The 26,907-nt window shown below is 39.8% G+C and overlaps 2 protein-coding genes across 5 annotated transcripts in view; both read right to left on the bottom strand.

Annotated features, from left to right (window-relative positions):
- The window catches only part of xpo4 (exportin 4), a 38,042-nt gene extending 29,448 nt beyond the window's left edge, over positions 1 to 8,594 (bottom strand). The window contains exon 1 of the mRNA XM_058788115.1: positions 8,438 to 8,594. Within this exon, the coding sequence (XP_058644098.1) occupies positions 8,438 to 8,503 (66 nt within the window). The 5' untranslated portion in view covers positions 8,504 to 8,594. The remainder of the gene's footprint in view (positions 1 to 8,437) is intronic.
- Positions 8,595 to 9,405: 811 nt separating this feature from the next.
- Positions 9,406 to 26,500, bottom strand: lats2 (large tumor suppressor kinase 2). 4 transcript variants are annotated; one of them, XM_058787354.1, is made up of 9 exons: positions 26,272 to 26,500; positions 23,338 to 23,576; positions 22,854 to 23,242; positions 16,782 to 16,914; positions 15,162 to 16,687; positions 14,426 to 15,008; positions 14,111 to 14,293; positions 13,900 to 14,006; positions 9,406 to 13,462 (listed from the first exon to the last, which is right to left on the bottom strand). In XM_058787354.1, exons 3-9 carry the CDS (start codon positions 23,205 to 23,207, stop codon positions 12,932 to 12,934), a joined length of 3,417 nt encoding a protein of 1,138 aa, XP_058643337.1. In that variant the 5' UTR covers positions 23,208 to 23,242; positions 23,338 to 23,576; positions 26,272 to 26,500; the 3' UTR covers positions 9,406 to 12,931. The 4 variants fall into 4 exon arrangements, with proteins under 4 accessions (XP_058643337.1, XP_058643339.1, XP_058643338.1 ...); XM_058787356.1 differs by having other exon boundaries at positions 22,854 to 23,220; XM_058787355.1 differs by having other exon boundaries at positions 23,354 to 23,576.
- Positions 26,501 to 26,907: the final 407 nt, after the last annotated feature.

The raw sequence follows: 26,907 nt of genomic DNA, 5'->3' as shown, positions 1-26,907 counted from the left end.
GAGTTTTCCGGTATATAATTTACATAGTATAATTTCATATATATTATTTTTATTTCATATAATTTATTATTATTACATTTGTCCCAGTCCTTCTTGGCTTTTCAAATGTAAGCATTATAAAGGCTAGAAATACTACAAATCTGAATATGGTACTCCTCCATTAGAATGAGAGAATGAGCTTTATTGCCGGGTATGTTTACACATATGAGGAATTTGTTATAGTGACAGAAGCTCCACAGTGCAACAGAAAGACAGCGACAGGACAGGACACAGATAATAAAAATAATAATATACAAATATACAAAATAGACAATGTACAAAATAGCAAAAACAATATATAATATAGACAATTATGTATGTACAGGTATGATATGCACAAATTTGAAATGTAAATAAGTATGTGTGTTAAGTAAATAATGTATAATAGTGTTGTGTGTTCCACGTTTATTGTCAACTGTTCATGAGATGGACTGCCTGAGGGAAGAAACTGTTTCTGGTGCTCAGAGCTCTGTAGTGTCGACCAGACGACAACAGTTCAAAGAGGGAGTGTGCTGGATGTGAGGGGTTCAGAGTGATTTTGCCAGACCTTTTGCTCACTCTGGATGACAGTTCTTGGAGAGTGGGGAGGGTTGTACCAATGATTCACCCAGCAGTCCTGACTACCCTCTGTAGTCTTCTGAGGTCAGATTTGGTAGCTGAGCTGAACCAGACAGTTATTGAAGTGCAGAGGACGGATTCAATGATGGTAGAGTAGAATTGTTTCAGCACCTCCTGTGGCAGGTTGAACTTCCTCAGATACCGAAGGAAGTACAACCTCTGCTGGGCCTTTTTCACAATGGACTCAATGTGATTGTCCCACTTCAGGTCCTGAGAAATTGTGGTGCCCAGGAATCTGAATGACTCTGCACTGCAGTCACAGTGCTGTTCATGATGGTGAGTGGGGGGAGAGCAGGGGGGTTTCCATGGACGCAACCCTGGGGGGCACCAGTGCTGATCGTACGGGTGCTGGATGAGAATTTACCAAGCTTTACTAGCTGCTGCCTGTCTGTCAGGAAGCTGTTGATCCACTGACAGACAGAGGTGGGGACGGATATCGGAGTTAATTTGGGCTGGAGGAGTGATGGGATGGTGTTAAAAGCGGAGCTGAAGTCTACAAACAGGATCCTCACATAAGTCCTTGGTCTGTCGTGATGTTGCAGGATGTAGTGCAGTCCCATGTTGACTGCATCATCCACAGACCTGTTTGCTCTGTAGGCAAACTGCAGGGGGTCCAGTTAGAAACCAGTCTTTCAAATGATTTCATGGCCACAGACGTTAGAGCCACAGGTCTGTAGTCTCAAGTCCAGTAATTTTGGGTTTCTTTGGGACGGGGATAATGGTGGAGTGTTGAAGCACGAGGGGACTTAGCACAGCTCCAGTGATCTGTTGAAGATCTGTGTGAAGATGGGGGCCAGCTGGTCAGCGCAGGTTTTCAGACAGGCTGGTGTCACACCGTCTGGGCCTGGTGCCTTCCTTCTCTTGTTCTTTCTGAAGACCTGACGCATATCATCTTCATTGATCTGCAGTGCAGGGGGGGGGGTTGCAGGAGGTGTAAATGGTGTTTTTTCAAACCTGCAGTAGAACTCATTCAGATTGTCTGCCAGTTGTTGATTCTCCACAGTGCTGGGGGATGGTGTCTTGTAATTGGTGATGTCTTTCAGACCTTTCCAGGTCTGAGGATCAGGATGCAAGATCACTGGAAAAGAACTGGTTCCTTAGCTTTCCAGAATAATTTATCTTTGCCACTCTGATCTCCTTTTCCAGTGTGTATTTGGCCTGTTTATACAACAATCTGTCCCCATTCCTGCGAGCATCTTCTTTGGCCTTGACGGAGCTGTCTGAGTTTTGCAGTGAACCATGGTTTGGCATTGTTGTAGGTTAAAAAAGATCTGGTAGGAATGCACATATCCTCACAGAAACTGATATATGATGTTACACTCTCTGTGAGCTCATCCAGATCGGTGGCAGCAGCTTCAAAAACAGTCCAATCAGTGAGGTGGAAGCAGGCTTGTAAATCCCGCTCTGCATCATTAGTCCATCTTTTTACAGTCCTTAATACAGGTTTAGCTGATTTCAGTTTCTGCCTGTAGGTTGGTATGAGATGAACTAAACAGTGATCAGAGAGCCCCAAAGCTGCCCGTGGGCCAGAGTGATATGCATCCTTTATTGCTGTGTAACAGTGATCCAGTATATTATGGTCTCTGATGGGACATGTGATGTGCTGTCTGTATTTTGGCAGTTCACGGGAGAGATTTGCTTTATTAAAGTTCCCGAGAACGATTAAAACAAAGTCCGGGTGTTGTTCTGTCTCTGTGATCTGATCAGCCAGTTGCTGTAAAGCTGAGCTCACGTGCGCTTGCGGAGGAATGTAAGCACTCACGAGAATGAATGAGCAAAACTCCCGTGGCGAGTAGAACGGCTTACAGTTAATGAAGAAAGCTAGGTCTGAACAGCACATCTTCTTTAACACAGTTAAATCTGTACACCACCATTCGTTGATGTAAAAAGCATGTCCCGCTGTTGCGCGATTTCGCCGTTGATTCTGTGTCACGGTCCGCTCTAAATAACTGAAAGCCCGGCAGATGAAGCGCGCTGTCCGGAATGGCATCATTTAGCCAGGTTTCCGTGAAACACAGACCAGCAGAGTTTGAAAAATCCTTATTTGTCCAGGAGAGCAGGAGGAGTTTGTCCGTTTTGTTGGGTAGAGAGCGGAGATTCTCCAGATGGATGCTTGGCAACGGTGCCCAAAGACGTTAGAGACGTACATTAATATGAAATATTAACTGCATATTACCCAATTGTACAAAACATTAAGGCAGTAACAAGCTAATCTACTAATTTCATTTGGTTTATCAGTATGACATTCACTTTAAACCAAGCTGACGCAAAAGTCATGCTTAAAAGTCAAAGATTATGCCTGTGACGATGCTGTGACTGGTACAAACACAATGGGTATGTTTGTTTTTCAGATAACATTCTCTTCTGCATTTAATTTAGGGTTCTAACACATTCAGCTTCACACAGATACTGAAGGTACTTTTTTTATATAAAGGTGGTTTGACCCCTGGTAGACAAAAGACAACAGCACAGTCACCCCTAAAAGCGCTGACATGCACATGTGTGCTTTTTATTATTTAACAACAACAGCCATATCACCCTGCAGCCCAAGACTGGTTGCCCATGGAAGCTAAGCAGGGCTGAGCCTGGTCAGTATCTGGATGGGAGACCTCCTGAGAAAAACTAGGTTGCTGTTGGAAGAGATGTTAGTGAGGCCAGCAGGGGGTGCTCACCCTGCAGTCTGTGTGGGTCCTAACACCCCAGTATAGTGACGGGGACACTATACTGTAAAAAAGCACCGTCTTTCGGATGAGACGTTAAACCGAGGTCCTGACTCTCTGTGGTCATTAAAAATCCCATGACACTCATCGTAAAGAGTAGGGGTGTAACCCTGGCCAAATTCCTGCCACTGGCCCTTGTCAATCATGGCCTCCCAATAATCCCCATCAACTTGATTGGCTCTATGACACTCTCTCTTCTCTCCACCTGTAGCTGGTGTGTGGTGAGCGCACTGGCGCCGTTGTCCTGTGGCTGCCGTCGCATCATCCAAGTGGATGCTGCACACTGGTGGTGGTTGAGGAGAGACCCCCCCCCACATGATGTAAAGCGCTTTGGGTGTATTGCAATACACAATAAAAAGCGCTATATATATGCCTCATTCATTCATTCATTCAACGTCACCCAGTGATATCAACACAAGGTCAGTTAATTACATAATGATGTTCAGTATGGTCATGAAGAGCTATGGAACCCTTAAAGAAAACATGAAGCAAAAGTATCTCGTCACAAAGATGGAGAAATATTACATTTTTTATTTGATGTTTTGCAAATAACATGTTTATATGAATGTCACTTTTCCCATAAATGCCTAAAAATGCATTCTAGCTATACTGAATCTGGTCTGTTGAACATCTTGGTAATAAACCCTCACTTATTAGCAGACTAATCAATCAATCCATCTATTGATTCTATATCATGATAAACGACTGAAGTGATACTACACTGTAATACATCTACTAACTTGCATCCTTTAGTGTAGTGTTTCTCAACTGGGGCGTTCGGAGAGCATCGGGGGGCACTGGTAGCAATAATTTTGAAAGGGGGCGCTGAACTGTTCTTGGGGGGCGTTTGGTTAAGGCGAGTTTACACCAAAGATGTATGAGCTGAAACTTGCAAAAGAAAATGGTCTGCCACATCCTAACGTCGTCTCTACACTGGATGCATCAAAGCGCACTTTCTGTATCTATTTGTCAACTTCTCTGTAGCGCAAGCGCGTTAGAAATAGAACGCTGCATCCTTTTACTGTAGCGCTTGCGCTCATTTACTGAACGACTGATTATAACGGGATCCATGTTCTTTGACGCAACATGTCGAGCCGTTAATACTACCGCTTCTAGACTAGTACGGTCTATCATTTCCATAGCTTTACTTCAGTGTTCGCTCGGCTTTCTGTAGCGCAGCTGATGAACTTCCCGTGAAACCAATATGCATTTAGAGACAATAAAGCATGACATGCTTTTTCTTGTTTAGAAAAATTAATAAATACTTTGTTTTCTGATTGACAAATTTCTAAAAAGTTTATTCAACGCACATAAATATAGCCTAATTTATATTCACGTGGCTTTTTTTTTTTCTTCTTGGGAAACTTATGATAATATTTCAAGTCCAGTCAAATCAAATATGTCATGAATGCCATTTGCCGTTCAGTGTTATATATGGGTTAAAACACATGCTTTTAAGATATATAATATAAATAAAATACAGCCTAGCGGCTAGCCTATACCACCATTCAAAAAAGGTCAGTAAGATTTAATGGTTTTGAAACAAATCCTTTCTGCAGTAAGTTTGCAATTATTTGATAAAACAGTAAATCTACAATTAGAAAGAGCTGCTTTCTATTTGAATATATTTTGAAATGTGTTTTCCTCTCATGCTAAAGCTCCATTACTCCAGCTTTCAGTGTCACATGATCCTTCAGAAATCATGCTGATTGTTGCTCAAGAAATATTTATTCTTTTTATTATAACAGCTGACACACCACAACAACAAAAAAAGCAAGATTTGAAATTTTAATTGATAATAAAAATATAAATGTAACTATTTAATTGATGTAAGAAAGATATAAATCCGGCACTAAAATATAACTATTTTGAAAATGAGAAGCATATGTTTCCCATCTTTCTACAACCCTGATTCCAGAAAAGCTGGGACGTTTTGTGAAATGCCATACAATCAAGAAAATGTTATGTGCTCATTCTCTTTAACCTATATTTAATTTACTGAAGTACAAAGAAAAATATCCAATGTTTATACTGGCCAAATTTTATTTTGTAAATATGAACTAATTTTGATGTTCAAGAGGAGACAGATCTGCTGGCCAGTCAGTCACATGCACATGTGTCTACCATGTTGTTGTAGCACATGCAAAATGAGAGCTGGCATTGTCTTGATCTAATAACTATGGACTTCCCATGAAAGACGTCATCCTGATGGCAGTATATGTCACTGTACAATACCAATATATTCCTCTATATTAATGGAACCTTAACACATAAGCCAGTCACCCATGCTGTTTGCTCTGTTGCACCCCCATACCATGACAGACGTGTGCTTTTGCATCTGTCACTGATGAAAAATCTGGATGGTCCCTTTGGTCTTTGGGACTGAGAACTCAACATCCATTTTTCCCAAGAAACAAGTTGAAATGTGGACTCATTTGAGCACAGTACACACATCCACTGTTCTTTTGACTAGCTGAGATGAGCTCTGGTCCTGAGAATCCGGTGTTATCACTTAATAAAACTGATAGCTTTCTCCTTGGGTGAAAGAGATTCAAGGTGCATTTCTTGATGCAGCAGCAGACTGTTTTCAGAAGTACTCCTGAGCCCATGTAGCTATATTTAACACTGCAGCATGATGGTTTTTCATGCAATGCCATCTGAGGGCTCAAAGGTCATGCAAATTCACCTGAGGTTTTCTGCTTTGCCCTACACAGACTGAGATTTCTCTGGATTCAATTGACAATATTTCACTGTAAACAAGTACTTCACTGTCTTATTTGATCAATTCAATGGAACTTAATTTCTTAAATCATGATGACTCCATACATTTGAAAGGTACTGTAAAAATAACAGTCCTCATTATAAACCCAAAACAATAATCAACTGTAATGTTCAGTGAAGACAATTAGACTGTTTTATTTGATGGGGGGCGGTGAGGGACCTGGAGAATGAGTAGTGAGGCGCTGGCCCAAAAAAGGTTGAGAACTACTGCTTTAGTGATTCGTCTGCATAAGCATGACTGCAGTGACATCAGTGAGTCTGACTGATGATCAGGGATCCACAACAACAAATCAATACTTGATCTCCACTGTTAGAGTCTGACCTTTCTGCTTGCTGAAAAACAACCATGACAAAACCTAGAGTTTTCTGACTTCATAACTACTCATCTACCCAGCGGAAGACTGGTCAGGCTTCACGATAGATGACTGGAGAGAATTATTAAGAGGTTTAAAAAAAACACATACTGGGCCCTTTAAAGTATTTACCGCCTTTTTAGATTGAATCTAATGGCAGCAAAATTGTTTACAATATTTTGAGTGATTTTATCATTATAAAAATATCATGGCAGTACTCCAAAAAGATACAAACCTAGCTGCTTATAATTCCAATCCAATACAGAAAGCATTCAGTCATACTACAAAACATGCAATCGTTCCACATCATCAGTTTATATTGGCACACTACCATTAAAAAATTTGGAGTCAGTAAGAATTTTTTTTTTTTTTTTTTTTTAAAGCAAGGATGCATTAAATTGATCAAAAGTGACAATAATGTTTCTGCTTCAGGATGGTATCTTTTTCCACTTAAACTATCAAAAAATTGTTTAAAAAAATATTCCACAAAAAAAGCAGCACAGCTGTTATCAACATTGATAATAAAAATAAATTTTCTTGAACACCAAATCAGCATATTACAATGATTTCTGAAGGATCATGTGAGACTGGAGTAATGACACAGAAATAAAATAAAAAAAATTTAAATTGTAATAATACTTCACAATGTTTGTTTGTTTGTTTTTTACTGTATTCATGATCAAATAAATGCAGCCTTTGTGGGCATAAAAGACTTATTTCAAAAGATTTACGAAATCTTACCATCCTAGTGTGAATATGGTAGTGTAAATATTTTATTCAGAAACCTCTATTAACAATATTAATAAAATGATATGAAAACTATTTTTTAGGAAGGCAACAGTTTGAGATTATTGGCATTGGCTGCTAACTAGGTATCCACACTAAATTAACATGTGAAAGCTGTTCCTAGTGTCATTTTGAAAATTCACCCACAGCCTTGTCGATATATAATCTACTTCCCATTTATTATCAACAATTTATGCCATACGCTTGCATTAAATTGGCCACCCTTCTCTATAAATATCATTATCTGCAATTAAAATACAGTTAAAATCAGCTAAATCCAGTTGCAATACCACAAGAGGTTTTCATTTCTGAAATTAAGATTAAAACACTGAACTAAAAGCTTCACAGACTATTAGAGGCAAGCCAATTCACCAAATAAAAACAGAGTTGAAAATCATTTTCACTCTTTAAGCTTCAAGTGGAAAAACTTAAAGTGCCATGAGATTTTACCATTGCAGTAACTTTACACGAGCACACGCACCATTCAATTCACAGCATTCTGTCCATATCATGCCCAGAAATGCTGTCTAGACAGGTTCTGAGACAATACAAGCAAATGGCACAGGCCATCATCTAACTGCACATGTCCTGCTCTCAACTTTAAGCTAACCCACTATGTACCTAGTCAACTCTTATAACGGCAGAAATTGAAGGATTGGGTGTTGTTATGAGAGAAACAAGCAGCTAAAAGTTTCTCTTTTGTCTCTGGTCTCCTTAAGTCTTGCTAAACATGTGCTTGAGCAAACATGCGGCTGAATCAACAGCGTGTGTAACTACAGCAGCTGATGGAGAAACTCCAGCAGACACACTTCAACTCATCCTGCGCGCTTTCACAAGGCTGGAGGATCAAACTAGGCCTCTGAGACACAACACCTGAGCTCACAGCGATCATTACAAACACTGACGGTGTCACCGGAGCGGTGCTGTTAGGCGGAGGTGATGAAGAGGATGATGAAGGTGATGGTGGCTGCGCTGGGTTTAGCGGGATGGAGTGAGTCGAGCACTGCGCCACGCACCGCTCCGCGTTTATCGAGACTTTCCCCGCTAAAAGACGAGCCGCGAGACTCCCTCAGAGTGAACACCCCACACAGAGCTAACAGCACACTGACAGAGATGTGAAAACGGCGGCGAAATGCTCACCATTAAAACTTTGGCAGCGCTTTCCAGCTGTGAAATCACTTCTGGTGCACCGACCGCCGCCATCATGGTCGTTCTTCAGTGACGCGCCATGCACTGCATTGTGGGATTAAGCAGCACTTTGGGCCAGTGAGTTCACACAGGCACTTTTTTGGCATACAGAACTGATGTCCCCTTAAAGGTTATGTAATAGCGTACATGATAATGTGCTATAACTTTCAATCATTTTGTTGCAACTTAAGGTAAAATCTGACTTTTAGTTTTTAATTGAATTCATATGTGTTTGTTTGTTTGATTGCATTTGATGCAGACACACTTGAATTTTTAGACAGCACTGTCAATTTCTGCTTGCATTTATCTTATGAGTATTTAACTCAATAACCAATTTATTCCCCAAAAATTCAGTTAGGTGAGCAGGTGCATTTTTATTCATAACTGTAACCGGTGGAATATTACAGTCAAAATTAATTATAAATGTATTATATTTTTACTTTTAGGTGGTTGTGGATAGGGAATGATAATGCATCATTTATTTGCGCTTGTACTTAATCTAATGTAATAATACCTAGAAATATGCAGTTTTATTATTAAAAAAGGTTTTCATACTAATTGTGACATAGGTATTCACGTTATTGTAATCATTGCTCTCTCTGAAAGAACTCGTCACAATCTTAATAATAGACCATTTCAATTGTTATATGCATCTGTAAGTATCTATATTTTGATGTTTTTGATAAAGAGCTCAAGACTTTACATCAGCCATGTAAAAATGTTCATCCTGTATGTAATCATGAGTGTAATTTGACTGCCTTCAAACTTAAAAGTTAATAAAAAGTACATTTTGGTGACAAAGTTATTGCTGGAAATAAATGGGTTAATAAGAAAGACATTCATGCTCTGATGTGTTACATCAGCTAAAAATATCGAGGGTGTGGCCCAGACACCTCTACAGCCACAGCCACACACACAAATCAAAACAAGAGGATGATTTGTTTAATTTAATTTAGACATATACATTTACAAATGAGGACAGCGGAAGCATTTCTTAAACATTCTCAATTCATACATACATGTAAAAAATGAGATATAAATCCAAATGCATACTGTCTGTAATACTGTAGACAAGGGGGTTCAAAAGTTAGCTCAGAAAAGAGAAAAATAAGAATAAAGGGATACAAAAAATATGTATATCTGTATAAATATATGTTCAATAGTAACAGTATTATATAATACAGTTAAAAGATTACAAACGTCAAAAAGTCCCAACCCATTCATCCATTAAAATACAAAAACATACATTAGAGAAAAAGTCCCATCATCACACAATTCTAAATACAGTCAAAGATTGTCAGTCAACATTTTCAAAAGTAAAACACAGAATCCATCCTAAGCACAACACACGCATTACATTCAAACCCTAAACCTGACTCTCTGAGAGATTCATAGAAAGCTCATGCTTTTTCACTGAGTGGTCCATTCTGACGAATATGGGGTAGCAAAACATCTGCCATACTTGCTTTCACACTCCATGGAGCTCAATCAACTTGTTCGATTGGACCAAAGGCATGATACCAATTTGACTTGGTATATACGTTTACATTACAATATGTTTGTTAAAGTTTCACCTAACTTTTAGGAGCGATCGTACTGATACAATATTTAAAACAAATATGAATTGATCATCATCGACTTTTTTTTTTTTTTTTAAAGCTCTTTCAGTCAGCGGTCGTACAGGTTTTTTGACAATATAGACTGCAAGCACGAAACCACATGATTGTCAGTCAGCTTGAGAGATAATAACTAATACAGAGAACATTTTGTGCAGTGACACATTATCACCACAAATGATTAGATCTCAGAAAGACAATATTAAATGGACTTCACGCAGAAATTCAAAACGATCCTTATCACTGATCAAATGCATACAATGTGTTTCCCATATTCATCCTGCTATGACATCCATATACATCTCCTTCAGAGTCCCAATGACAATCATTCATTCTAGCTTTTTTTGTCTTTCTCAAGCTATCCCACCAAAAACACCCTCTCTCTCACACTCAGGACCGGCCTGAGAGCAAGCAGCGAAGGGCTTTTCCATCTTCTCCTGAAATACTGATCAGCACGTAGCACACACACCCACACATTCATTAGAAGGCACACAGTTCGTCTTACACCAGATCAATCACATTGACAATCAAAACCACACTTTATACAAAAAGAGAGAAAGTATAAATGAAAGTATGATGATAATGATACTTTATAGTGTAATATTAATAACAATAAGCAGCATTGGGTCATGAAACTATACTGAAAATATATAAATCAATATAATATATACTTTAAGATAGCATAATTCAGTTTTAAAGTTATAAAGGCTATTTGTTGTATTTAGAAAACTATATAATGTATTTTCTGTATTGCACATAGTCATACCATCAGATACGTTTGTCTTTTCTTTCGCCACTTTTCCACCATTTCTTAAAGGTTTCTGCCTCGGAGTATTCATTACATTTCAGTCATAGACTGTCTTGTTATAATACTGTGCTGTGTGATCACTTTGAAATGGTGCAGCAGCAGCCGCCTCAATGACAAAACATTTTTGCACTTGTTCTAATGATTCTGTTTCAAAGTTCACTGATGGCGACAGACAAGATCATTTCCAGTGGATCTGGATGAGCATGAACACACACAACAAAAACCACCCGTCTGACTTTTTAAGATCTTCTTATGAAACTAAATGCAATTAAGAATTCTGGGAAATAGGAAGAGGATAAAGCAGACAGAGTTATACAATAAAAGCATATAAAGTCTTCTGCATAACAAGAAAAGGAAATAGCTGGAGACCCAGCTTTTGTAATTTTGTAAAGCTGAAAACTGTTATGTTGCAGATTTGTTCTGGATGGCGAGTTGCATGTCTGCAGCACACCTATAAAAACAATGTGTGATGCACATCTTAGATACACTTAAAGCAGCAGATGAATGTAAAGCAACTATTGGGAACAGGTTTAGTAAGCCTTTAAACAAAAGAAATCAAGCCAGGTAAGATAAATGTTTGTTAACAATACTTCAGCAACTAAACTAACACACTTAACGCAAAATAAAATGTCAATATTGCAATGTATTTTTGTGGTTTTTCATTTGAATGAACGAATGTTACCATGCATATTTCTGACAAGCAAAGAAAAAGTAAATTTAGACCTTTTTAATTTTCTCTTAAGAGTCTTAACTTTCCAAATTGTGATTTTTTTTTTGTGACATTATTACCACACATTTTGTATGACCTCAGAATTTCTCTCTAATGTCATGGGTTGTTTAACATTTAAAAGATGTTTAAATAAAACCTTTAACAATAATGGGAGTTTTAAGATCCCATGTTCTTGAAGTGCTGACTGTACGTAAAATATTTTGTCTCAATATTGTGTCGTCTGAGAGCACCGTTTGACCTGATAAGGCATGAAACTGTATAATATTTACAAAAAGGCTGCGATAAGTGAATTAACTGCAAAATACTGCATGATATTTTGGACAGACTTTGCACATAGAAGTGACCTAATACTGTCAGTTCATAATGTAGAAGTTAAACCTTTAAAAGAATCCGCATGACTGTTTACAGTGTCACTTTGAACCACTTGGTGGTGCCACAAAATCTTCTAAAACATTTTTTGTTTTAGATAAATGAAGGGAAAATGACTGGGATCATATGGTAGAACATCTGCAAATCTGGCTTCCATACTTCAGAAAATGTTTCTGAATTTTACTATAAAAGTCAGTTTGGTTTGATAAAAAAAAAAAAACCCGCAAACCTCCACAGTTGTGACAGACAGCATGTTGCATGAATGCATTTATATTTTTGTGGGATTGCACTATGGAGGAGAATTGTGATCTTCCTCTCTGCTCTTGGCACATCTCCTAATCACAACCTGACCATAGAGCCACCATCCCAAGCCCAGCTCTCTTCTGATCCCTCACCATGACCTCTGGTGTTTGGAATGGCTGTGTTAGCATCACCAGGCTGAGAGAGGTGAAGGAAGTGTTAAAATATGACGTAAGACTGGGATGTTTTCCCCCAGTGGAATAAAGGAATGGGGCACAGTCGACGCAGACCACACTAACCATGAGAGTAGAGTGGTTTGACTGACAAACCACAGAGCAGCAGCTACACACATCTGTTTTTGTGCCGTCATAGGAGAGTAGCCAACTTTATCAGTCACACCAACATCCCCATGAACTAAGCTGCGTGTATTTCCTTGGTCCCAGGTCAGAGCTTCAGTCATTTTTTAACAGGCAAAGGATACAGCATAATGCTTTTGGAGGAATAAACATTTCACATGGAACTTTCTGCACTCCATTTCTGATGTTCTTCCATGCATTTAACCTGTACAAAAACACCCTGAAGAAAAAGTAGGGTTAAAAGGAAGTGTAGGAGATGCAGCGTGTTAACTGGCGAGGTCCTCTATGGGTGAAGGCAGAGCAGCATGAACAACCGATCCAACATTCTCACACATAAACCGGCTCACACCCTTCCCCTTGCTCTTCCTCCTCATGAACCTCTTCCTCCTCCAGCTCAGGCTTCAGGCCACCAGCCCCACTACTGCTGGGCAGGTCTTGCGTTGCCTCGGGGGGCTTGGGATAACGGAACGGACAGCCATTATCATCAAAAAACCTTCGGAAGGTGAACTCATAGAAGGCATGCTCGGGGTGTTTGCCGTGAGGAGAACAGAGGGTGTCCCAAGTGCGGGTGCTGTCTCCACTGTCACTCCAGGCTCCTGGACCCCCCTCCTCTTCCACAGGGTCAAAGTTGGATGTATCCATGGGGTGGGCAATCTTCGGTCTGTATGGAGCAGGTTGTGTACGAAGATTGCTGGAGAAATCCATCTCGGCAAAGAATGGGTGAGCCTTAATCTCTCCAGCCCCGTTTCCTCCCAGACGCTCTTCAGCTGAGCAGCAGAGTCGACCAATGATGTCAACTGCCTCTGGGCTCAGTTTTACTTGTGGAGGCACCTGCAGAGTGTTCTCCCAGTTTATCACCTGTGGAGGTGATGACAACAACATTATTCGTTAATTTTCACAATTCCATATATCCCAAACATGTAAAAATTTACCAAAGACAAGCCGTCATCAACGAGACGACATCAACGTTAGCAGTGCCTCTTTCCTATTGTCACGATTCCATAAAACCCAGAAAGTTATAACTCCGAAGACAACACGTCTAGTCTGTTTACATCAGGGTTGTCCAATCCTTCTCCTGGAGAACTACTATCTTGCAGAGTTCAGCTCCAACCCTAATTAAACACATGAACCGGCTAAACAAGGTCTTCAGGGTTACTAGAAACTTTCAAGTGTGTTAGGGCAGGTTAGACCTAAACTTTGCTGAGCATTGGCCCTCCAGGAGCAGGACTGGACACACTGGTTTACATTAACCGTGTAAGCAAAGAGACCTAATAAAATGCAAACAGAGCTCTTACCTTAAGCTGCGTCTCCGTTGGGGTGGGAGCAAGGAAGGGTGGCTGGCCAACCAGCATCTCAAACAGGATTACTCCAACACTCCACCAGTCACACAGCTGTGTGTATCCTGCACATTAGAAAGTATCACACTTAACAGGAGAAGAGATCTATAAACACTGGCACTTCCTAGTGACTAGCTTGAACTTCCAGTTGTCTTTATGCACTCCATACCTTTGCGCAAAAGCACCTCAGGGGCAATGTAGTTAGGAGTGCCCACTAGAGAGTGTGCCAGGCAACGCTGGTGTTGTCGAGTTGCCCGCTGTTCCAAAGTCATCAGCCGATCACCACAACGGCAGTTAGACACATCATCCCAAAAGTCACTCGGCTCCATACTATCTTGTCGGATATGGTTCCCTATTCAACCAGTGCAAAGAGAGAAAGTAAAGACAACCAATTAATTTGATTTGGTGAACACTGCAACGTTATTTAGACCACTTTTTAAACAGCTAAAAGCTATGAGTATCACCTTTTCTTCAAGTCCCTTACCTTTTTGGTAATACTTTGAGTTGTGAGTCCAACGGAACCCAGTACACAGACCAAAATCAGTCAGTTTGATGTGTCCGTCCAGGTCAATTAGGATGTTGTCCGGCTTGATATCTCTGTGGATGAAGCCCATCTTATGCACACTCTCGATGGCCAGCGTTAGTTCTGCCACGTAGAACCTGGCTAAGGGCTCTGGAAAAACCCCCATACGGATCAGCAAGCTCATCATATCTCCTCCAGGAATGTAATCCATGACGAAGTACAGGCTGTCTCTGTCCTGAAATGAGTAGTACAACCTGACTACCCACTCATTGTCAGCCTCTGCCAAGATGTCTCGTTCTGCTTTCACATGGGCTACTTGGTTTCGGTTCAGAACATCTTTCTTTCGTAGAGTCTTCATGGCATACAGGGCCCCCGTGTCCACTTTGCGTGTAAGACACACCTCACCAAAGGCTCCAATGCCGAGTGTCTTGATTTTGACAAACATCGATTTGTCCATCTTGGCACGTCGTAGTCGGTTGTAATTGGATTCCTTCTGGTAAAGCATCTTTCTCATCTGTTCTTGCTCTGCCTCTGAAAGGCCAGCCTGGAGGAATGGAAGAGATAGAAGTGGGTGGCTTGATTTAATAACAATAATGCAATAACATTTAGACTCGATATTGAGCACTCAATTAACGCAACAATTGTCTGGAATGCAAATTATCGATGTGTGTATTTTTTTGGTTCTAGCACTAGTTACCTTGGACATCTCCTGCTCCAGCTGCATCCTGCGATTGAGTTTCTGCTGATAGGTCTTCATCACGTTCTCCACATGCTGCTCCATGTAGAACTTAAAGGCGAAGGGAGAATAACTCTTAATGCGAGACTCCCGCTTCTCTTCATCACGGGCATTCTTTCGCACTGGCACAGGTGAGGTTTGAATCTGCTTCTTATCCTTCACTGCCTTCTCGCCTTTGCCTGTCTTCACTTTGTCTTTGGAAACTGGTTCCTCTTGCTTTCCTACTGAGGCACTCTGGACTGTTCTACTTGTAGCATTGACATCTTGAAATCCACCCATGGCTCCAGTCTCCAGGGATGCAGGCTCAGTTCCAGGTCCAGATCCAGGCAGGAGCAGTGTTTTGGGGTAGGGTGGAGGCGGACAGCGGTGTTCTTGATTGGGCTCCAGGGTAAAAGTATCATCTGGCATGTATCCATGAGACTCTGGTGCATCCTGAGCTTGTGCACTCAGCCACCCTGGATGGCATGGTCCCACTGCTGTCTTCGGCTCAGGCCTCATGACCCGTATACTTTTAACAGGTGGCTGGATTGGTGGAGAGGTCACTGCAGTTATTGTGTTTGGCGGACCCAAAGATGAATCCTGCTTGCCAGCAACACTAGCTGTAGGAGGCAATGCCTGCCTCACAGTCACCTTCTGGTGGTTGTTGAAAGAATTGGTCCTACTGGGGACACGTACCTCCCCTCTAAAGGGCCCCTGTGGCTGCCTGGCTGGAGGAGTCCCCTCAGGACCTTGGGCTCCTGGCCAGTGATGCTCATACAGGTCAAGGTTCAGACTGGCCCTGGAAGGAGTGAGGAGGCCTTGAGGAACATCAGAAAACTCACCACCCATAGCTCCAGGGGAGCGCTGCATCATGTGAACCTGGTGTGAGGTGGGACTGGCTTGGCGTGGGTGCGAATGTGGTGGAAGATATAAGTTAGGAGGGTAGCCACCAGCGTTTTGGCCCATTGCTCCTTTGCCTTGCATATTAACATAGTTTTCGGATGTTAGCGGGGTCATCTTATTCTGGAAAGAAGCACTTCGTTTTACCCCGTAGTTGGAGGCTTCTATCATATGAGGCCTGTAGTCATAATGAGTGCCAGGACCTCCCGAGGGCTGAGGCTGGATTTGCATGGGTGGTCCAGGCACACTGTAGCCCATCATGGCCTGGTCTATCCCACCAGGGTAGCCTTTTTGCTGGGCTGGACCAGGGGTGTACATAGGGTTCCCAGGGTTATTTTGGGGAGCCATGCTTGTGGAGTAGGCACCCATACTTGCGGGACGACCCATTGGGTTTCCCATGGTAGGACCCTGTGAAGTGTTGGCAGGCGGTGGCATGTAGTTCATGACAGGTGGTCCACCCATGTATGCACGAGCCATTTCACCCTCAGCCCCATAACCAGCTCCATCATACAGTGGCGCTCCCATTTGGTGATAAGGTGGCATTGCACCATCCCCAGTGCCCTCCATTGCCGCCCTGTGGTCCATTAAATTTGGCATGCCAGTTTTTCCTGTAGTGAATTAACAAAAGGGTCATTTTGAGTTTAAAGGCAGTGCATCATTCATAAAATGAATATACTAGTATGTTTTAAAGTGTGCACATACCTGGGGAAGTCTGTTTGATGACACGTACAATCTGTTCATTGTGAGGGTCCAGGTAACCCATTTTGCTAATGTATTCCAATGCTGCCTCAATGTTACGGCTGCCAGTCTGTTTTAAGGCACGGACTGCCATTTCCTGTTTCAGAAATTCAAGCAGAGAACGATCACAAAATAAGCAATGAATTCATTTTTATTTATTTTTTTTGTGGTTTTCACAATGCATTTCCTGTCATTATGCACAAATTAGGTTTTTAAAAAGGTACTTGAGATTCAATACTACTACTAGTACTTCTAAAGACGAGATTACAACTACCTGTAGGCATGGTACTCTTTGTTATAACCACAGAAATCAGTTTGAATTAAATCACTATGTGAAGCAAGGCAAAGCTGCTGAGAACATGACTACCACTAAATTCCCACAAATATCCCACATCAGATGTAGGACAAGCAAGTGCTCATTTTCTTCTTTAATTTGCAGAGAAAATCATGACTGGAGAGACTGTAATAGAACCAAAATTATATACAAATTTTAACTTTTTTATTTTATTTTACATTTTAGGCAAAGTCAGACTTCCTTCACTTAAAAAGCATTGCTCTAGTTTAATTTAGTTAACATTCTTGAGCAAAAAAAGGAATGCATGTTCTTGAGCAAAAGGAATGTATGTAGCTTGACAAATATTTTAATCAAAATTGGTATCGTACAGTTTTGTAATTTGTACTGGTAATGGAAAATGACCTTAATGCACTTCAGTTATTTAGATAAACACATATGTCCACATGAACATGCACGTAAATATAAATCAACCCATAGTACACACAGCAGATAAGTGTTAAAATAACATTCCCTGCAGCTGCTTCCTCTGCAAGTTAGCACAAGCTCTTTCCTGTGCCAGCCCACAAGTGCACCATGACCAGAGCTGGGCACATCTGACCACACATCGCACTGAGAGACCCTTGAAATAATTCATAGATTTGACGGTAATACTTATGGCACATTAATTTTAACATTTTAAATTTTTATAAAATGGACTAAATTCAAAGTAATAAAAAGTGTTACAAAATTTTAAATTATTTATATAGAGACTGATTTTTTTTAGTTCTTCTCAACTTGAATTTTTACACGATTACCCACCATGCAACAACTCTGTTCATCTGCAAGGATAACAAGTTAGTTTCCCTTGTCACATTTTGTGACGGTGCAATTTAAAATAAAACAACTCAGACATGTACAATCTTCTGTGAGCAGACCCACACCTATATGAGGAAATCCCCTTGAATGGCATATGACCTCATTCAGAAGACATTCTGCCCAAACCAAATTCTACAGCACTACAGCGTTACACTGCCTCTGATGGTCAAACATAATACTGCACCAAGCATGCCATGGAAAATAAAGGGGGAATAAGTGCCTAATTCAGCACATACTTCTGTTTATGTCTTCTATGCATTCAAAGATAGAAATTCAAAGTACATTTATATTATAAAACTATGACAAAGAGTGATAAAGACTATGTCAGAGTTTGATGGCACTGAAATTTATGCCAAAAATCAATGGGCATAAACAAGCAGCTATATAAACTGTGGGCACACTCAGTACGCAGTGCCACATCCACACGCATTCTACACATTCCCCGAGTAGTTTAAATTACTCTGTGTTTTGCCATCAGTTTGTCTAAATGCTTCTTTACATAGTCGGTACTGTACAAAACACACGGGAAATACTCAGAGCACACGCTGTTTCTCTGTGATCGCTGCTCTCAGAAGTGCAATGGCTTTCTGTTGCATTCCATCACTGTCCACTCCAAGGGTGTGTGCCTTCTCGTCCCCTTTGGTGAGTTAAAGGCGCCACTCTCTCGTTCCCTCTTTAAAAGCGCGCACACACACACACACACACACAACAATCCAACATGGACTTCAGTCTGGTTTCGGGAAGGGCTGGGTCTGGTTTGGCCCCAGGTCAGAGTTTCAGCCCTGACCTCCACTGTCATGGCGACAGATGTTCAGGACATTCCACGAGCCAGGAAGCAAGAATTCCAGCTATGTGGAAATCTATGCTTCAATCTCGTTTTAAATTGTCCCTCCTCCTCTCTTTATTTTTGAGATCATTCTGTTCCAATGTGCCTAAAGCGTTCATTTGGTTGGTCCCAAAATATCTCGTTTGTATTTACACCCTTGTCATGACCACAAGCCTCAATGCTACACTAGACATTCAATTTCTGACTGTGGCGTCGGCAAGTACCCACACAGAAACACAAACATTTATTTCTCCTTTTTTCCCAAACTCATACTTTAAAAAGTAAACAGTCTATAGTCTTCTTGAATAAAGTGACATAACTATATTCCATCACTATTCATTTTTAAGAGCTTCCACTTTGACCCAAATTCTGAAACACATTCCACCATTGAACATGGTAATGAAAGCCATATGGACCGGATGGGCATCATCATCAGTAGATGGAGAGGTGGAACATCATCCCTAAAGTAGCAAAATAGCTAAAACAGCAGCTAAAACAGCCCAGCATAGCACTATCAATGCCAAGGTCATGGGTTCAAATCCTTGGCCATGCATGAACTGATAAAATGTCCTCAAGCCAGGATTCGAACTCGGGACGCCCACAATGCAATCGCGTTATAGGTCAGCACACTGTCCACAAGAATGTCAGCGCCGACATAAAGATTATTTTTTAAGAAAAACAAATGTCTTTGTAATCTTTTATATACAATCATTTGCTCTGCTCTTCTTTTTGGATGACGTCCCCAATACCTCTTACTTTTCAGCCCCTTCCCACGAACCACTGATACAAGTTGCCCACCTTTAGTGATGTAATCAACTCCTGAAGAAAATTTTTAAAAAAGAACAAAAAGATGAAAAAAACAAAAGTCGAATGGTGTTTCAAGTGGACTTTAACGTAAAAATGCATAGCACTGACCAGTTGTGGTTCAAGATCCTGGACAAATTGGGTTGCGCAAGAATGCTAATATAAACATTTAGATCATGTGCAAACAAATGCGATATGCCAGCACCGCACTAGACATTTATCATATCATGTATATTCCGCAAGTACACAAGCATCGCATGCATGATGTACGCAGACAGTTTTTCATATCCTAAGCTTGAAAACCACAAATCCACAACACATGTCATACTCCTCTTCTTCCTACACCCCCACCCCCTTTTCATTCCCCAACTAAAACATTTCCTCCTTCAGAGGTGGTTATGTAACCGTCAGCCGCATTGCTGTGTAATTTGTGAGGCGAAATCCAACTATAGTGACCAAACTAAAGCAGCTCAGGGAAGGACCATTTACCTTCCTGGAATGTACGGAGGGTCAGGGAGGAACACAGGCCCCAGTCAGAAGATGACGGAGAACTAAAAATACCAAGTCACACACCACAACCGAGTCATTTCACAATAATGACTAAATTACTACTAATAAAAACATGCCGAAATGTATGCCCAGATCTTATGGGAGGTCTAGGTGCATGTGGTGCACGACACGGGGACAAGATTCAAACTCGAACTTTTGGCCACGCTAAATCTGAAAACGAGGAGACATGAAGTCAGACAGACTGAGCCACAAAACACAAATTTCATGTTTTTGTAACAACTAAAAAAGCTTTAACCCACACGTAAAGACAAAAACTTCCAAAAGAGCAGAAAAGGGACATCCCTGTTTACTGTATTTCTGCTGGGGAAAATGTACCACCCATCTACGAATGAACTGAGCACTTCCTCTGTATGTACTGCTGTCCCACATGCTGTCCCATGAATGCAGGGCAAAGACAAATCAACCTATGATTGTGAAATTCACATATGCCTGTGAAATATTATGCTCGCAGTTCTGAATTTTTTATAAATGCTTTTCTCTTTAGAACAAAAAATAAATCAGGTTTAATGTAGTTGTCCTCAAATGGAGGGTTTTAACTCCAAAATGTTACTCTAATGATAATATTAATGAATTGTTACTATATAACTGTAACTCATAATAGTACATAAAATGATCATTCATACATATCATAATCAGCCAGCATCAGGACCGACAGCAAAAGATAAGCCAGTCAGGAATGTATCCAGACAACATGATCCAAATCAAGTCTGACTCCATACTATACTTCATCTGATAGCATGTTTCAGCTTCCAGAGACCTAAAAAAGCCCCATTCCAGTCTCTATTTAGCCATGTCAAAGAGGCAGCTCGGCTCCCTTCAGCTAGGCCTCGTAATTCCACTGGGCCGTGGTGGATTTCTCAGTGGTGTTGTGCATGGGCTTGAGCACAGCATTCCTCACATGCCTAATGCAATCACAGGGCTGCTCTCAGAGCTGCATCTGAACATTAGTAGCAAAGCTCCAACACATATTCATTAATGATCTGACAATGGGTCTGCATTAGAGAGACTGAAACAAACTATAGGACCTAGGTCTCCTGCATGTTTGACACAAATGAATGAGAACAGGCTATTATCAAAAAAAATTTACTCCTGTTATGTCGTTTCAAACCTGTATGACTTTTTCAGTGGGAGGTTATTTAATAATATTTATATACTATTAGAGCATTACAAATATAATTTTTGTTTTTTTTATATATTTCTACATCTAAATATTTCTATGTTTTAACTTTAGTTTTAGTACTTAAACTTCTATCAGTTAGTTGCCAAGGCAACATTTCAAATTGATCTATTTTAAATCTAATTCAATAATAAGTTCTAATTTTATTTCATCTTAATTTAAAGGTAAAGGTTTAAGGTTTTAATTTTAGTATAATAATAACGACAACAACAACAACACCACTGTTCTATGAACATAAAAGATTAAATATCTCAGTTTTTTCCTTTTCTATACTTTAGAAGCCAATGGTCACCAAAACTGTTCAGTTACCAACACTCTTCAAAATATCTTCTTTTGTGTTTCACAGAAGAAGGAAAGTCATACAGGTTTGGAATGGCATGAGGGTGAATAAATGATAACAGAATTTTTGGGTGAACTATCCCTTTAATATTCAGCCACTAGGTTTCAATACAAGGACCAGAACACATGTAACACATTTAACTAAATAGTGATTGCACAACAACCACTATTACACAGCAACACAGACACACAGAAACAATCAGTTACAAAATAATACAGTAGTATTATGTTCTAGCATATATATACACAGTTATATATTAACTGGACCATTATCAGCTAACACTAATATTGGAAAAAACATAATTGAAACAATTCTGTATAAATGTTTGTATTTTGAGTGTTAAAGGTGAGGAAGGGCTGACTTGGCTTCTGCCACTTCCTCTGGGGCGGAGATGTTCCACTGTGCTCTTCAAAAAAATAACTAAAAAACCAAATAAATTGTGAAAACTGCCATTTCAACATCACATTCAATATTATGTAATGATTTCAGACTTGGCAAAGAGAGGATATACACTGTACAGGATGTCTACTGTACAATGTTCAAAGCTCAATAATTGCTAAGGTTATAGAGCTCAACATGTTTGTTCAGAAACATTTCTGAATGAATATACATGTATACACACGTGTGTGTGTATATTATATATATAAAAAAGTATTTATTCTCAGTCAGCATAACTTGTGTTTGTGTCAGTAAGATTTTTTGAAGTATTTCTTTTTAACAGCAAGGACACGTTAAATTAATTGAAATGCTGTATTTTTAAAGAATCAGTTGATGAAAGAATCCTGAAAAAAATGGTCACTGTTTCCAAAAAAATATTAAGTGGAACATTTTAACAGTAATGGCTGCTGAAATTTCAGCTTTACCATCACATAAAATGTTTTTGATTTTATCATTGTAGTGTATTAAAATATAGAAATCATGTTTCAAACAGTTTTTTTTTTACAATATTAATGTTTTTATTGTATTTTTTGATCAAATAAATGCAACCTTGTTGAGCATAAGAGACCTTTTTTTTTTTTAAATCTTACCAACCAGAAATAAATATACACTCATATACAGGCTACATAAATATCATAAAAAAATAAGAATAATTTCTTATATCATTATTTACATTACTATCAGAAATTCGTATACATACACACATGCAGTATATCCAATACATTGCTTACCTGATCACAACCAGCGTTGACGAGATCCTGTAGCATCTGTCTATTGACTTCACCAGGATGTCCCGAGCTGGATCCCGGGCCTGATTCATTGGCAAAAGGCAATAGAGACTTGCGGATCTCTCGCAGGGCATTTTGGTAGTTGTTGAACTTCTGAGGCTGCCGGAGCTGTTGTTGCCTTCCAGCTTGGTCTTTGCCCTTCGAGTCCCCACCTCTGCCCCCCTCCCCTCGAGCGCTCCCTCCATGAAGCGCCTGGCTCACCAGCTTTGCAGGTTGTTTCAGTCCCTCCTTGATCTCCTGCAGGCGCTGGCGCGTGTTGCCCACATATGGGGCGGCAGGGAAGGTCTTAGGCCTCATGAGTGAACGTGGCCTGTATACACAAATTCTTCACACTTGAAAAACACAGAAAGATTTAGCCAGTTACTCACTCACAAGAAAACAAACAATGGCAGTGCAATCATACAATAAGACACAGAGCTATACACACCCAGGCTCAGTCTGACCTGAATAGATAACAGGCTGCAATGGGAAAGATGCAAGGGAAGATTAGGATTCCTGTTGTTGCTCGTCTTTGATGCTGCTGCCTCTTTGGCTCTGGCTCGTGCTGGATGCTGGCCTACTCACATCCCAGCACCCCTTTCAGGGCTCACACTCCCCCTCCTCCCAAGACATGTGAGGGGTTACATCTGCGTACTTGTTCCATCCCAGTCTGGTATGCATCTTTGCCTGTGGAGACAGTGTTAGACAGAAGGGTCAGGGTGCGGTCCAGGCACGTCCGAGACTCTGCATCACTACTCTATGTCAAATGCCTGACAGTCTGAGTCTGATCGGACATTAGCACCTCTGTCAACAGGTAGGTTTATCACTAAATACATGCACATCTGTGCTGTTACTCCCTTGAAGCAGAATATGCAATCAGCATGTTCCTTATGCAGCAGCTCACATGGTCATATGGCAAACCCTTATTGTAGACGCAAAATCAAACGTCTACACAACACAGTGTCATAACTTATACAATATTTAACATTTTTTAACCAGTGAATTATTTTATTCAGCAAGGACGCATTAAATTGATGCTAAGCAAAACAAATGTGAATCCAACATTTCTTATTACCTTAATAGTATCAGAGTAATGGTTGCTGAAAATTCAGCTTTGAATCAAATGATTAAATTCACAATATTGCTATTTTACTGTATTTTGGTGAGCATAAGAGAATTCTTTTAAGAATATATATATATATATATATATATATATAAAAAAAAAAATTCTTACCAACCCCGAAATATTAAGAAATAAAAATGTAGTGTGTTCTGTTCTGGACAAACAGACTAAAAAAGAAAACTACTGATCATGGTTCATGACTGTGACTTGAACTAAAAGAAAGTCCTTCAATATATCCCGCTCAAACTTCCTGTTTCTAAAGGAAATACCTCAAATTCAAAACAGGACTGAAAAATGCCTCTCATCATGATATTCGTGGGGTCTTCATATACCAAATATTTTTATTTCTTGTCTTCTGGTAAAACAAAGAAGAAAGGACTTTCAGAACAAACATACTTCTGGAATGTGAGTGCTCAATACTGGAAATGCATTGCTCAGTCTAGAACAAATATAGTATAATTGCCATTACTGTCAAGGCTTCCAACACAATACTTTCCATGCCTTCCATTCCCCAAGCAACAGCAGCAATTCACAGTACCTCCCCTTTCAAACACTAATCCATGAGAATCCATGAGAAAAGTAAACATTTAATAGATTCATATTCAGTCCACAAGCTTTTAAAGATGCTACATCTGCAGTTAGACTGTACAGCTGACCACAAACACACTGCTGCATAACCCGCATACAACCAGCATAAACATTCATAGACACAGCTCTTCTGCAATGTTCCTCATTAAAGTCAAAGTATACATAGCCTAGGCCATTTTATAAATGTTTTCCTTCATTTCAAGACACTGAATGGTGTGGTATCCAACTATTGGTATTCCAACTCCATCAGCACAATATGAAATGGTTGAGTGATTCCAAACATTTTCTATTGCTTTTTACCTTTATTTCTAACTAGAGCTTAATATTTGTCAAATCATTACAGTTTCACACTTTTGCTTAACTATTACTCATAGGCAGAGCTAATGATGGGGTCTGATTGTCCTTTTCAGTTCCCCTGTTCTGGACAAATGATTAAGCATGTGAACTGGAAGCCATTTAATTTTTTATAGCATGATCCATAAATCATGTAAGTTTAGTGTTGAAAATTTTGTTCTTGCACTTTATCCACATTTTCATATATGCAATTCATACAGACATATATAAACTAAATATAAACAAATCCTGAGAGCATATTGTTTAAATAACCACAGTAAACATCAATATAAAAATACTTTTATTGTATGCTTTCCTATTGTTGATTTTTGTCATTGTCTTCCTTGCAAAGTAGAAAGTATGAAGTCATTTAAATCACACTGACATTACATTAATTTGGCCCCTCTGTGGCTGTCGTTAAAAAAAAAAGACCACTGTTGTTGCTTAATTTCATAATTTTATCATCAACCTAAATATTTTTTAGACAACACAAAGCAGACAAAAACAACAAGTGTAAGTATGAATACAGATCCCACCACATGTCATCGCACATCTTACGAGAAAAAAACAAAACAAAAAAAACCCGATAATTTTGTGGGTGGAGTGAATTATTCAGTTTCAAAACAGTCGATGTGTAATGTTATCGGTCTGTTATAGTAGTACATGATTTTAGTATTGCTACTAAAACATCAGACTGCGCGAGATAAATAAACAAAAACCAACGGGAAGTATATATTGTTAGGCACGAGTGAAAATACAACATTACCTGTAGCTCGTGGAAACCTCTATTTTATCACCACCTTAGCCGACGCGAAATTTCATGAGATTTTAACATAACTGTAATGTAGTCAGGTGTTTATACCAGTCAAAGCCAAGATATTTGTTACGGTGAGTTTCGGTAAAGATTCAGTTTTATCGCATGTCTTCCATACCAGCTGTAAAGACGGAATATAAAAAGTCATATAAACCACGCAAAACGTTTTTACGTACATAATCTCACATTATTCTCATCAGATTTACAAACAGCAAATCTTCAAAATGCTTTTCTAGATTCAAAGTAACTTTAAGGCGGAATAAAGTTGCAGGGCCTAGAGGTTGCAGCGCTTTGCGGTACAGGAGCGAGAGGAACGCAGATCCGCTGGAGCAAGTCCGCATTCCAGCGCAGGGAGAATGCGCTCACTCCTCTCCTATCTCGCTTTAAATGACAAATACAACTTCCTTCCCACACTTACAAAGGATTTGCGAGCGTGAATCGACTATAGAAATCCCTAAAAACTACTAATGCCCAGCGTTTAAAAAAAAAAAAAAAAAAAGTTAATAAAGTTTTGAGCGACTCACCATGTGATTTTAGTGGTACCTTAATCCAAGGAACTGATTTAAACTTCAGTAAAGTTGTAGATTATCTGTCTGGTGTTTTGTTGCCCGGGGATCGTCTTTCGATGTCCTCTCATATAAAGCACACAGTGAAAATCATGGGATTGTCCTCCATTTTCTCGCCACTCACGGCAGAATTAGAATGCAGTACAAAGTTGGACACTTACTGCATTGTTAACATTCCAGAGGAGTCACGTGAGGCAGCCATGCACGTCAGCACTGCACATACCCTGGGCGGGGCTTCCTACATTCACAACGCTGAGATTCTCATCTGATGCAAGCTAGCAAATAATAATCACTGGAGAGGGACAATACTGGCGGATATATGTACTATTCGCATATATATTATAACTCATGGTGGTATTTATTGTTAATGATGTTATAATAAAATATTTAAAAATATACTTGTTTTCAGATTCTTCGCCGGGCTCCTCAATCAGGTTGTTGCATTGTGTCCTTTAATCAATCAGTCATTTTAGTCTCAAGTCCTAAAGGAATTCATAATAGGTCACACATGATTAAACCACCCACGACAAACAAAAAGGCAGAGACAAAACACTCTGCTTACAAGTTTTGACACGTTCTAATGAATGATCGTGA

Source organism: Onychostoma macrolepis, chromosome 09 (assembly GCF_012432095.1).
Source record: "Onychostoma macrolepis isolate SWU-2019 chromosome 09, ASM1243209v1, whole genome shotgun sequence".
Taxonomy (NCBI): domain Eukaryota; kingdom Metazoa; phylum Chordata; class Actinopteri; order Cypriniformes; family Cyprinidae; genus Onychostoma; species Onychostoma macrolepis.
The sequence above is the reverse complement of the archived record's forward strand: the minus strand, read 5'-3'. Positions and strand labels throughout refer to the sequence as shown.

Excerpts from the sequence above, each read along its gene's own strand:
- lats2 (XM_058787354.1), bottom strand. The coding sequence starts at position 23,207 with ATGAGGCCTAAGACCTTCCCTGCCGCCCCATATGTGGGCAACACGCGC. Across the intron at positions 15,009-15,161 it reads TGGAGCAGGAGATGTCCAAG|GCTGGCCTTTCAGAGGCAGA; the intron begins GTAACTAGTGCT and ends CCATTCCTCCAG. Across the intron at positions 14,007-14,110 it reads TGAGGTGCTTTTGCGCAAAG|GATACACACAGCTGTGTGAC; the intron begins GTATGGAGTGCA and ends TCTAATGTGCAG.